This window comes from Aethalodelphis obliquidens, unplaced genomic scaffold, assembly GCF_003676395.1.
Source record: "Aethalodelphis obliquidens isolate GAN/ISIS:26980383/991018 unplaced genomic scaffold, ASM367639v1 scaffold14, whole genome shotgun sequence".
Classification (NCBI taxonomy): domain Eukaryota; kingdom Metazoa; phylum Chordata; class Mammalia; order Artiodactyla; family Delphinidae; genus Aethalodelphis; species Aethalodelphis obliquidens.
Window position 1 is genome coordinate 22,082,650 of NW_020837958.1, and position 13,117 is coordinate 22,095,766.

The 13,117-nt window shown below is 36.8% G+C and overlaps 1 protein-coding gene across 2 annotated transcripts in view; it reads right to left on the minus strand.

Annotated features, from left to right (window-relative positions):
* Positions 1–2,338: 2,338 nt before the first annotated feature.
* LUZP2 (leucine zipper protein 2) overlaps positions 2,339–13,117 on the minus strand; it is a 443,219-nt gene continuing 432,440 nt past the window's right edge. For both annotated transcript variants that reach the window (XM_027115163.1, XM_027115162.1), the window contains exons 11-12: positions 3,501–3,587; positions 2,339–2,740 (exon numbers count right to left, since the gene is read on the minus strand). In XM_027115163.1, the coding sequence (XP_026970964.1) occupies positions 2,642–2,740; positions 3,501–3,587 (186 nt within the window). In that variant the 3' untranslated portion in view covers positions 2,339–2,641. The remainder of the gene's footprint in view (positions 2,741–3,500; positions 3,588–13,117) is intronic.

The following is a 13,117-nucleotide window of genomic DNA, read 5'->3' on the forward strand; positions in this document are numbered from 1 at the left end:
AAGTACATAATAGAACTGTACTATCTACATTCAACATTTTGCTTAATTTTTTTTTTTCCACATGAGGATAGTTAGGCTATGAATGTTAACTCCTCAAAAACAACATCTATTTATATAGGAGCTAATTAAAAGAAATAATAAGAAATGGCACCTTTCTTACGGACAAAAGCCACACGTTTGTAAAGCATTTTAAACCTCAGCAATTAATGGATTGAGAGAAATAAAATGCATTCATTAAACTCAAGTCACAGTACAAACTAAAAAGAATTCTGTGATTAACTGTTAAAAGGAACTCCCAGAATATTTCTTAAAAATATTTATAAAGCTCTTCTATTACAAATTATTTTTGTTTTTAAACAAATAATGCAGTGAATATACCACGGTAAACTCTGCAGGATGCATAATGCTATCTATTGTTAAAGAAAAATGTGTACATTATATTCATTCAAAGCCCACTTGATCATGCCAGTATTTAAGAGAAGAAAATTGATTATATTATCATGTAGTAGAACAGGAATTTAGAGCATAGAAAAAATAATTTACAGATGAAGCTGTTCAAATTTGATTAATATTAAGCCAAATTCTCTTTCATCATTTCATCTAAAATTTTCGGAAAAATATCAGCCTGACTCTATTTTTATTATTTCCAAAGATTCCTCAAGACATACTTTGCTAAGGTGAAATGGTGATTAACTTTCCATAGGCTCCATATGGTCTGGGAGGGAAGTTGGAGCCATGGGTGGAGGTAGGAGAGTAAACCTAAATTAAACTAAATTATCTGCTTCCCTTTCATAAATCTTTAGAGTTGGTTAGGGTTTCTGGGTACAATATGGAAATTACAAGGAATAGGACCTGGGAAATTAGCAATATTCCATCTCATCGAATTAAATGATTTTTAGAGCTGAGGAGTCAGCAGGAGCTTCAGACCTTGATCTTTTCTTTTGTCCTGGTCATTTCACCCAAAAACCCTCTAAATCATCTATAAAACTAGTTCTCTTTCTTAGGTAGCCTGTAATCTGAAAAATACTGATAAGTGACGCAGAATTACTCAGCAAGTACAATTGCTACATGAATATATCACAGTATCACTTTTACTGTTAATGATAGTTTGGCATTTCTCCAGATCACTAAATTTCTTTGAATATGTCATTGTGGTCAAAGTTGTGCCACCATATCCCAGAATTTAAGTTCATCTATTAATTACAGATCATGCCAGTATACTGTGCTCCAAATTAATTGTGGCTTGGCAGATCTAGTCTATAAAAACAATGGTTTTATATGCTTTCTACAAAATGGGTCTAACCAGCAGAAGTGAATAGATTTGGTGCAGACAAACTAACTGCTTCATTTAACCAATTAATTTTAGTCTATAAGTTTGATGCTATACCCATCGTTTCAATCAGTGTCAATTACTCTTGCTTATGAGGTATGTTCAGAGTATCCAAGAGTGAATTTATTTGATCAATAATGGTATTCCTATGTACAGTCCCAATGTCAAAGGTTCCCACAGCCACTGATTTGTTTTAATAATACATTTGTTTTCAAAATATACAAATTGGGGTTCATTAGTTCTACATGGCTATTTTACTTTCATCAAATCCTCATTTTAAAATGTATATTATCTGCTTGCATATTTGTATTTTGGACCTCTCTTCCCATCCCACATCCCATTACCCAATTTCATACCAAAAATCACACTGAGCATTCCAAACAGCTTGATTTATAGCTTGAAGTAATTCCAGCTGACAACCATAGGGGTGTGTCTATAGAATGCCAAAAATCTAATCAATTGTGCCAGAAATTTAGTCATTCTTCCTTGATATTTTGTCTACATCATACTAAACATATTTAAAGAATTTTGTTAATTGACTAAACCCCTGACGGAATTGCCTTGATATTATTTAGACATGGTTCTGAATAGCAATGAACACACTCAAATAAATAATATATTCGGATCAGTACAGATTCCAACCTTGAGGAGAGTGGCTCCAATTAACCAGCATGGACCAAAATCTTTATGATATCGTTTCAATTTGGATTCCAAGAATGCTGAGGATCCACATTTAATCATTCTCCAGCTGATTTAAAAAAACAAGATCATGGAAGTACTGGATACCCAAATGAACCAGAAGAATTAAATGTTATATTGCATTTGAGTTCAAAAAAGACCAATTTATACTGGGCAATTTACTGATGACAATGATGATGTATGACTGTGGATATCCTTTTTTTTTTTTTGCGGTATGCGGGCCGCTCACTGTTGTGGCCTCTCCCGTTGCGGAGCACAGGCTCCGGACGTGCAGGCTCAGCGGCCATGGCTCACGGGCCTAGCCGCTCCGCGGCATGTGGGATCTTCCCGGACCAGGGCACGAACCCACGTCCCCTGCATCGGCAGGTGGACTCTCAACCACTGCGCCACCAGGGAAGCCTGGATATCCATTTTAATTAGGTTATTGCTTAAGGATCATAATTGGCCTGGAATCTTTTGGAAAATTTGTAGACTACTATATAAAGGTACATAAAATTGTGAAAAAGTCGCATGCTTTAAAAACTTAGTATTTCCATCAAGCTTGTGGTCTAAAAAGAGTATGAAGACAATAGCAAATGGATGTTTTTTAACACAGTTTCTTGGTATTTACAGTCATTTTTTTTCTCTATTTGCCTTCCCTTCAGTGCTGGTCAATTGTTTTCCCGGGTTTTTTTCCTCTTCGCATTCAGTACAAGGAGGCACCATCACATTCTGTCAAACAATACAGAAAAGACAATCAGGAGAGTCAAAATAAAAATGTTGAATGTAAAAATTAACATCCTAACAGAATAACTCATGTACCTCAACAAATATCTTACAGAAGACCAATGCCAGGCAGAAAATAAGTGTAACTATGTTAACACTGCTACTTCTTGAAAGCACATAAAATATTTTCCACAAAAGGCAATATTTCAAAAACTATTTTGAGAAAACTTCGGTCAAACCATTCGACTCTGATGAATCTAACCCCCAAATTAAAAATGTGTTAAGTAAAATGAATCCTAATAATTGCTATGATGTAATACGTTTGGTCAAATATAGAACAGTCCAGATAGAAGTTCAGAATTAAGCTCCTGAGTTGTTTCTTTGTTACTTGGTTTTGTGGGGGATATGTACTTCTTTCTTCCTTCTCTGCTTTCTCAAGTCTTCTTTTTATCGTCTTTGTCCTATAAAGAATATATGTATAATTTTTGTTCTCTGTTTACTTTTGTTGTGCTTCTTGGTTGCTGGGGAGGGGTGAGAACCCTCCCTTGCCCTTGTTCTTCTAGGACCTCAGCAAATCAAACCAAAAGCTTAGTGGCAGGCACAGTGGTCATGGAAAGGTCCAGAGGCAATAGGTGAAAGATGTGTCTTGTATTAGGCAATACAGCATGCCTGCTTTAGCTAAAGCAAGAGAGAAAATCATGGAACCCGATAGCTTCAAAAAGTGCTTTCTGACAATCAAAACAAACAAACAAACCAAACCAAATACCTGTGGGACAGGTTCTGATTCTGTGGTGTCATTGCTTGCAGGATATTCTTTGTGCTTCATTGAACAGGTCGTGCTCCCCTGTATAAGCTGCGATTGAAAATAGGTCAATGAAGTTAAATTAAATGAAGGGAGGGAATAGAAAATCTCCTTTGAAATCTTCCCATTGAAAACTTCCTTCACTTTGAGACAAACTGAAAGGTCAAGCTAGGGACAAATTTATCACAACATTAGTGGGATCCCAGGGAATGGGCAAGCATTCATAGTCCATTTGGGAATCTCAGTGATGCTTATGACAAAGGCTCAATTACAATGGAAAGTTCTTTCTTTGCAAAAATTTTTAAAAAGGAAAGAGTTACAAAACTACTATATTCTATATCCGTGATGTGTCTAGACTCTAGGATCTAAATATGTCCATGGTCTTTATGCCTGCCGGACATCAATATTGCAAGCCAGGAAACAACTTAAACAATATGATCGTTGTAAAAAATTAATAAACTGGAATCACAATTAAATAGAGTCAGGAGACCAGAAGGGGGCGCTCTCACACCTTGCAGCAATAGCAGAGACCAACAAGACAAAGAAAGACCCCTCTTCTTTCCTGGCAACAACTCAGCCCATGCAAAGCCATGAACTCTTTGTTTACTGTAGCCCTTCCAACTTTCTTTTCCCCTCTAGGAAAGAATTCTTTTTCCTTTGCCTTGTGGGCACTTGCACCTTGCTCACCATGGTTGCAGACCCAAAATTGTAATTCTCTGCTGATCCCAAACAAACCCATCATTGCTGAAGAAATGTCTGCCAGTCTATTTGTTTTCGGTCAACATCATCAATCTGTCTAGCAAAAAACTTCAACATCTTAAAAAAGATATTTCTGGGAAGAAGATCATATATTTTACTAACCAGGAAATCTCATCTTATTAGCCTCAATCGTCTTGAAGAAAATGAATTACTGGCAGCATATTCCAGTTGCCCTTCATTTTTCATTTTAACCAAGGTTAAAATATTGAATTTTCCTTCCCGCCATCCCTCCCTTTCTTTCTTCCTTCTTCCTTAGTTTGCCTTGCCTCCCTCCTCCTTGCCTTACTGCCTCTCATTCACCCTTCACCTCTTCCTTTTATTTTCATCTTTTTTAGTTTCAACACATTTTAAAGTAACTAAAAATTGTTTAATGTAAGATGTACTTTTTTTAGTGATTTTTCTGTAATCCTTTCCCTGTATAAAACGTATAAAATGGAGACTGGGAGTTTAATAGTTCATGGCCACTGTGTAACTCTAACCTTGAACAAGTCAGTTTCTTTCTTTGAGGTCAAACAAGGAGGATACCTAAGCTGGCTTTGAACTCTAACTTTCCATAAATTCTAGGAGTGGATGATAACTAAAGAAGTTGCATATGAGATTTAACCTACTCCAATTCAAATCTGAGAGCAAAGTCATTTGCACATGCTCCCGATTCTTGCTCTACATGGCTCTTAATTGAACACTCATGTTACTTTACCCTTCTGTGTCTGTGTAATATGCTCTTTCCCTCCACCTTCATAAAAGTCTCTCTTCACTGGGAGATCCTGAAGACCAGCTACTTGTTCCCTCCCTAGCACAACATTTTCACCACTAGGTAGGCTCATCACACTCTCCTGCTCTAAAGGTACAATGCATTAGAAACATTAGCACACTTAATGTTTTTATATATATATGCATGTCTGGCTCTTTGATATATTTTAAGTGACTCTTTGATATATTGTAAGTTCCTTGAAGATAGAGGCTACATGTATCAGCCCTAGATCCCAGCTAGATGCCTATTAGATAGCAAGTGGTCAATATCTAATCACTTAATAAATGAATAAAACAAACATTGGCTATGAAAATATTTCAGTCCTTTAGAATTTTCATAAATGCCTGAGTTTTTCATATGAGATTTAGTTATATTTGATAAAAGCTCCAAAATGGTTGCACATAGCCCCTTCTTCAAAATAAGCCTATAGTATAGTGGAAAAGTAAGATTATAACTATAATAATAGAAATCAGTAGTGAAAACCTTGAGTGCCTTAGTCCAAAGAATTTTAGGCATCGACACAGAGGAATCTTCTACACTACCTAAGAATGTTTTTTCTTTTTATGTTGTACGGGTTTGAGTTAGGCCTAGAAACTAAAATTTCCCTGGAATATTATAATCGTTTTGTTTTTACTGTAATAATACAGCTGACCTTTGTTTTTATTATACTTGCTTTTGGCCTTGGGGAAAAAAAACTAAAATAAATGTACTAAATCAAGCTCAGAATGCAGAAAGTAACCTGCAGAGTGTAAGGTTTCCCAATATATATTTTGGAGTAATGGAGTTCATAAATCACATAAGTTTGGAGAAGAAGTTTATTTGAACATTAAACAGTGGTATTTAAGGTAGTTCTTCTCAGAGCCTTTAACACACAATTTCTTAAAGCTTTCCTCTTGAATGATCTGCTCACATAATCATATAAGGTGCTTGTTAAAAAATAATACTCCTGGGTGATAATTCAGTCCTACGAATATAGGGCTTGCATTTTTAATCAGCAATCCAGCAATTCAAATGCACAGTGAAATTTGAAATCCACTTCTTTGTAGTGTACAAATGCATTATAAATCTCTTAGGAGATATGATATAACCATTTGCCAAATCTATTTGACCCCCAAACCGTTTTTTGTGTATGAATTATTACTTGAGGTCATTGTCATGAGAAAGATACCGTGGGATTTATGGTGGAGTATGTTCTTTCATTAATGGAAGCACAGCTGACTATTTGAGACAAGTCTGATCATGTGAACAATGAATACTTATTAAATTTCAACAATAAAGAAAATATTACATAGCTGGAAGACAGCTCCAACCTTTTTTGATATTTTGATCTTATAATGAACACAACCTTTAAATTTATTTTTTGTGTGCCTCACAGGCATTGTGGAAACTTCATGAGATGGGGTTCATAAAATTCCTAGTGTTTCTCAGAAAGGCAACAGATATAAGCACTCCTGAAGGTACACGCCTTCAAAACACTCTCTCAATTAGATAAAATTCAACCTGATGAGTATAGTGCCTATTTCTAGAAACTCAAGTAATAAAATATGAAGAATGATCAGGAAAGTCTGCACAGATTCAGCTACTTCAGTATGCAGCTCACCTATTAATTATACAGGTGACCTACAGAGGACCACAGCTGGGTCTGTAAATTATGAAATGGGATGAGCCATGAACGTATCTTTATTAAAGTGATTACATGCTCTTTCTCACATATACATCTTCCCCAACACCACCAGAATAACCAGTTTGTTTCTGTGCTTTGGGCAACAAACTACCATCTGACAAAATGTTATATTATGGCCACAAAGGTAGGCAAAGTAACAACAAATTTAGATGAGACAAGCCCTTTTAATTATTTACCCCTGTAGGAAAAAATACATAATCCTACCATGGTGGGGCAGACTCTAATACTGGGGTTTCCTTGATAATTATCAGGAGTCACGTGCAAATGAATTTGAGTCCAACTCCATCTCCCACTATCTCTAATAATGAACATTGAGGTTCCAAACTTTGGTATTTTACAGAAGAATAAAATTAAACACCAGTGACAAACAAATTTCGACATTAGAACAAATAAACCAACAAGCAAAACACACTGCTATTTTTCAACAATATTTCAGAAAAGAAATAACATTTTAATACTAAAATTATATAAAGGATCCAATGTCAAAAGAAATTGTTTTTGAGAGGCAGAGAGAGAGAGAGAGAGAGAAAGAGAGAGAGATTGGTTCATGGAAAATCTGCTAATATTTTGTTATTTTAATATTAAATGTCTATTTTCTACATTCCTATACTGTTGAAAACTTCATGACAGGGCAGTACTTGTCCTGCTTGGAATGATGGTAGGAAATACCAATTTAACCTCAATTTTCCCTCATTTGTAAAATGGGGATAATTCAAAATTTTGACATCAAGTGACATGATACAATATAGGTAACTCAGCTAGGTAAATGGAGGAAAGAGCCCATCTCAGGTTAGAATTGCTTTAGCCCTTATTTGCTGTATACACTTGGGAAAGTTACTTCATCTTAAGGAGGTTCTGACTCCTTATCTGTAGGGTAGGCAAAATGATCCCTACCTGACAGGATTTTTGGAAGATTTAGATTAAATAAAACTATAGAATGGTTCCTAAAGGAGTATTTTGCACATATTAGGTGCTCCTCTTATGACCTTTCTCTAAAACTTTAAAAGAACTCAAAATACTTAATGCATAACTGGGCAACCTGAACTTTTACGAAGAAAAAATATCTCTGACAGTTAAAAAGTCCAACTCATTCTTCATATTTAATTAATATCTGGGACAAGCTGGAGGCTAAAAACAAGCATGATTTTCAGAATACTGTAAAGGAGAAAAAATGGAATTAAGTACCAAGATTTTTTGAAACATAAACACATTTTGGCAAAATTTTTCTCTCATGTTAGTCTTGTGTATGAAATGAGTTTTTTAATATTTATTACAGAATGATACTTTAGTACTGTTTTTTTGTTGTTTGTTTTTTGGCTGTATGTGGGCCTCTCACTGTTGTGGCCTCTCCCGTTTCGGAGCACAGGCTCCGGACACGCAGGCTCAGCGGCCATGGCTCACAGGCTCAGCCGCTCCACGGCATGTGGGATCTTCCCAGACCGGGGCAGGAACCCGTGTCCCCTGTGTCGGCAGGCGGACTCTCAACCACTGCGCCACCAGGGAAGCCCTTTAGTACTGTTTTAATATTAAAAAGGGCAGAAACTAGAAAAGAAGTTCAACGATTAAAAATGTAATGCTGAATCAAAGTGATGGCTCTGAATTCAGTTAACAGAGGAATAGAGGAGTGGGAGGGAGACAGGGTCTGACACTGATGCTCCCTAACCAGGCTCCTCTAGGCAAGTCACATTACCTCTCTGAACCATAATTCTTCATCCTTCACACAAAATAGTTAAAATTTTGAAACGTGAAGCCCTGTCTAACTTCATAGTTTTATTCATTTAGTTTTAATTAATGTATTTATTTATTTATTTTTGGCTGCGTTGGGTCTTTGTTGCTGAGTGCAGGCTTTCTCTAGTTGCAGTGAGCTGGGGGCTACACATCGTTGCACTGCATGGGCTTCTCATAGCAGTTGCTTCTCTTGTTACGGAGCACTGGCTCTAGGTACGCAGGCTTCAGTAGCTGTGACACGTGGGCTCAGTAGTTGTGGCTCACAGGTTCTAGAGCAACAGGCTCAGTAGTTGTGGTGCACGGGCTTAGTTGCTCCGCGGCATGTGGGATCTTCCCAGACCAGGGCTTGAACCCGTGTCCCCTGCATTGGCAGGCAGATTCTTAACCACTGTGCCACCGTGGCACATAATTTTAGATGTTCATAATTTCATAATTTTAGATATTTTGGAAAAAGTAACTTCATAATTTCATAACTTATGAAACTTCATAATTTTAGATATTTTGGAAAAATATTTACAAGCATCTGTTAAGATGAGTATTTTGTTTGGTGCTGAAGGAAATGTCAATACTTTCATAGTCTCTGTCCTCAAATTGCTTATTATCTAATGCAGAATGAGAACTTTATACAAATAATCAACATGCAAGATGGACTGTGATACAGGATAAAATATGTGTATAAACCAAGTACTATGGGGACCCAGAGGTGAAAATCATTATGTCTCAGGGAAGGTAGGAGGGGTCAAAGAGTTATTGACCAATTTAACCTTCGTATTTGCACATCACTGTTTGGCGAATTTCCTTATAATAATTATTAACAATAATTTCCTTATAATAATTATTATTACTGGGTTATTTGTATTTTCCAAATTATAAGTTAATCATTATTCTTATGGTTTCTATATGATTCCTGATAAGAAATAATAATTAAGTTAACATTTTGCATGCTTTAAATTAAGAAGTTATAGGGCTTCCCTGGTGGCACAGTGGTTGAGAGTCCGCCTGCCGATGCAGGGGACATGGGTTCGTGCCCCAGTCTGGGAAGATTCCACATGTCGCGGAGCGACTAGGCCCGTGAGCCATGGCCGCTGAGCCTGTGCGTCCGGAGCCTGTGCTCCGTAATGGAAGAGGCCACAACAGTGAGAGGCCCCGTGAACCGCAAAAAAAAAAAAAAAAAAAAAAAAAAAAAAGAAAATTAAGATGTTATAGGAGGGTAAACATGGAAATTTATTATCTAATGTAAAAAGCAGAAATTTATTCTAAAGCCCTTAGGAAACTATCTATACTTCCCATGTAATCTGGAGGCATGCCTTTTCCTTCTTAAAAAAAAAAAAAAACACAGTAGCACAATGAAGAATGCCTTGTATGAAGCCAACCTTTTCAGATGGTCTGATGGAATGTAGCCCAGAATGACAATGGTATATGGTCTCTCAGCCCAATTACAGCAGGGCATGACTTGCCTAGGAAATTTTGTTAAGCTAATGTCTTCCAATGGCTCATCAGGGCATCAAATGCCACAGAGTGAATATTGGATATAATTGCAAACTAGGACTTTTTAAATCTCTGCCAAAATTGTTTTAGCATGAAAATGCTGGCATAATTTTCTACTCACAGCTCTAGATTTACTTCCTGCACATTTTCTCCTCTCATTTCCCTGGACAGTGCTTTGCTGTTGAATAAACTCCCTTTGGTCAGGGACTTGTAAGCAGGTGTAATGGCAAGAATCTGAGCGAGGAGTGCTTCCAATGCTAAACATAAGCCGTTGCTGCCTTTCGGTTCCTCAGCACATTAAGAAAAGTTAAGTGTGTGCTACCTAGAGGAGTCAGAAACGCTGTAAAGCACATCTACATTGAATAGTAAGTCTCAATCCCTATGTGGGAATTAAAATAAAATGTTCAATGTCTTTAATTCTTGATATGCTATTAAACAATATGAGGCACATTTGCAAACTGCAGGAAAATGGGATGAAGCAGGTACATCCTTTGCTTTCTCCCTGTGACTCCAAAATTACCATTGACGCAAAGCTGTTTTCAAAGGTTTTTTTTTTTTTTTTTTTTTGCGGTACGCGGGCCTCTCACTGTTGTGGCCTCTCCCATTGCGGAGCACAGGCTCCGGACGCGCAGACTCAGGGGCTATGGCTCACGGGCCCAGCCACTCTGCGGCATGTGGGATCTTCCCAGACCGGGGCACGAACCCATGTCCCCTGCATCGGCAGGCGGACTCTCAACCACTGCGCCACCAGGGAAGCCCTCAAAGGAATTTAAACATTTCCAAAACCGATAGTCCAATACGCTGTTAAGCTTTTGGTGATCCATTTCAAGTTTTCTATGTCTACTAAGAAAAGGGTCAAGAAATCCAGTGGCGATTTTCCTAGGTGACCCTGCCTGGCTGCATAGGGCAGGAAGTGGAACAAACCCACAAAGCTATCTAAGAATATGCATGGTCTCTAATTCCAAGTTTAGAACCTTGTGCATACAAGATATTGAGACCTTCAGTATGAAAATTGCAGAGCAGCTTTTTTAGACTGAACTAATAAGGACATCCATGATAAAACTGAACACTGTATTTATTATCTATGATATACAATCATCATGATAAACCTGTAAGAAATCAACATTAAAGTTTCTCAAAATATTTAACAGGAAATATTGACGGAAGAAAATCTAGCTGGGTTTATTCAAATGATACACATTCCTGGGCTCTGTCCCAGATCTACTGACGAATAATCAGTGGGAGTGGAGCCTTACCACAAGCAGTTTTACAGGCTGACCTGATGAGTCATAGGCAGGCAAAAGTTTGAAAATCACTGACGTCTATTTTATAGAAAAGGGATCTGAATAACAAAAGCACTTGCCATACTGACATGTTAGGAAACAGCAAAGTGGTAAATTCCAGGCTTTCTCTACCATGTTATTTAGTCTAGGGTATGATCAACAGGAATGAAAATGAATCACCTTTGCTATTTATCTACTAAGCGATTGCATGTGTTCCCATCAGCACTCAGTGAGGTTGCTGATGATCATAGAATCCTGCAATACAATGGGATGATCCCATGATAGTTCTTTTCCTCTACTCTAATGCTTCATTTCCTGACTATATTCCAGAATGGTTGTTTTTCATTATTCAGTCATATAATATACTATATTCTCTATTCTAGGCTAATTCTATTTTCAGATGCTTTTCACTGAGTTCACTTTTATTTTTGACTGAAATATTCTTCTCCTTATAGTTGTTTCCACCAGTTGCATCTGTTTCTGTCCTGGAGAGTAAAAGTGAATAAGACTAGATTTTTTTAATGATGGCCGTTCTAACTGGTGTGAGGTGATACCTCATTGTAGTTTTGATTTGCATTTCTCTAATAATTAGCTGTGTTGAGCATTTTTCATGTGTCCGTTGGCCATCTGTATGTCTTCTTTGGAGAAATGTCTACTTAGGTCTTCTGCCCATTTTTCAATTGGGATGTTCATTTGTTTGTTTTTGTTATTGAGTTATATGACTTGTTGGTACACTTTGGAAAATAAGCCCCTGTTGATTGCATCGTTTGCAAATGTTTTCTCCCAGTCAGGAGGTTGTCTTTTTGTTTTGTTTATGATTTCCTTTGCTGTACAAAAGCCTGTAAGGTTGATTAGGTCACATTTGTTTATTTTTGCTTTTATTTCTATTGTCTTGGGAGACTGACCTAAGAAAATATTGGTATAATTTATGTCAGAGGATGTTTTGCCTATGTTCTCTTCTAAGAGTTTTATGGTGTCATGTTTTGTATGTAAGTCTTTAAGCCATTTTTGAGTTTATTTTTGCATGTGGTGTGAGGGTGTGTTCTAACTTCATTGATTTACATGCTGCTGTCCAGCTTTCCCAGCACCACTTGTTGAAGAGACTGTCTTCTCTCCTGTATTTTCTTGCCTTCTTTGTAGAAGATTAATTGACTGTAGGTGGGTGGGTTTATTTCTGAGCTCTCTATTCTGTTCCGTTGATCCAAATGTCTGTTTTTGTGCCAATGCCATGCTGTTTTGATTACAGTACCTTTGTAGCATTGTCTGAAGTCTGGGAGGGTTATACAGCCTTATTTATAATATCCAAGACATGGAAACAACCTAAGTTTCCAGGTGAATAAAGTATTATATATAGAGGAATATATATGTATATGAATATTATTCAGACATAAAAAAGGAAGGAAATCCTGCCATTTGTGACAACATGGATAAACACTGAGGGGATTATGCTAAGTGAAATAAATCGGGAAAAAAAGACAAATAACATTATCTCACTTACATATATGAAATCAAACAAAATAAAATAAACCCATAGAAACAGAGCAGATGGGTAGTTGTCGGGGGCATGTGGGGGGACTGGGAAAGTAGGTGAAGGTGGTCAAAGGGTATAAACTTCCAATTATAAGATGGATAAGTTTTGGGAATATAATGTACACCTTAGTGACTATAGTTAACAATACTGTATTGTATATTTGAAAGTTGCTGAGAGAGTAGATTTTAAATGTTCTCACCACACACACACAAATTAACTGTGTAAGATGATGGATGTGTTAACTAACCTTATTATGGTTATCATTTCACAATATATAGATATAGAATATCACTACTTTGTGTACCTTAACCTTACATAGTATAATGTGTCAATTATATTTTAATAAACTGGGAAAGA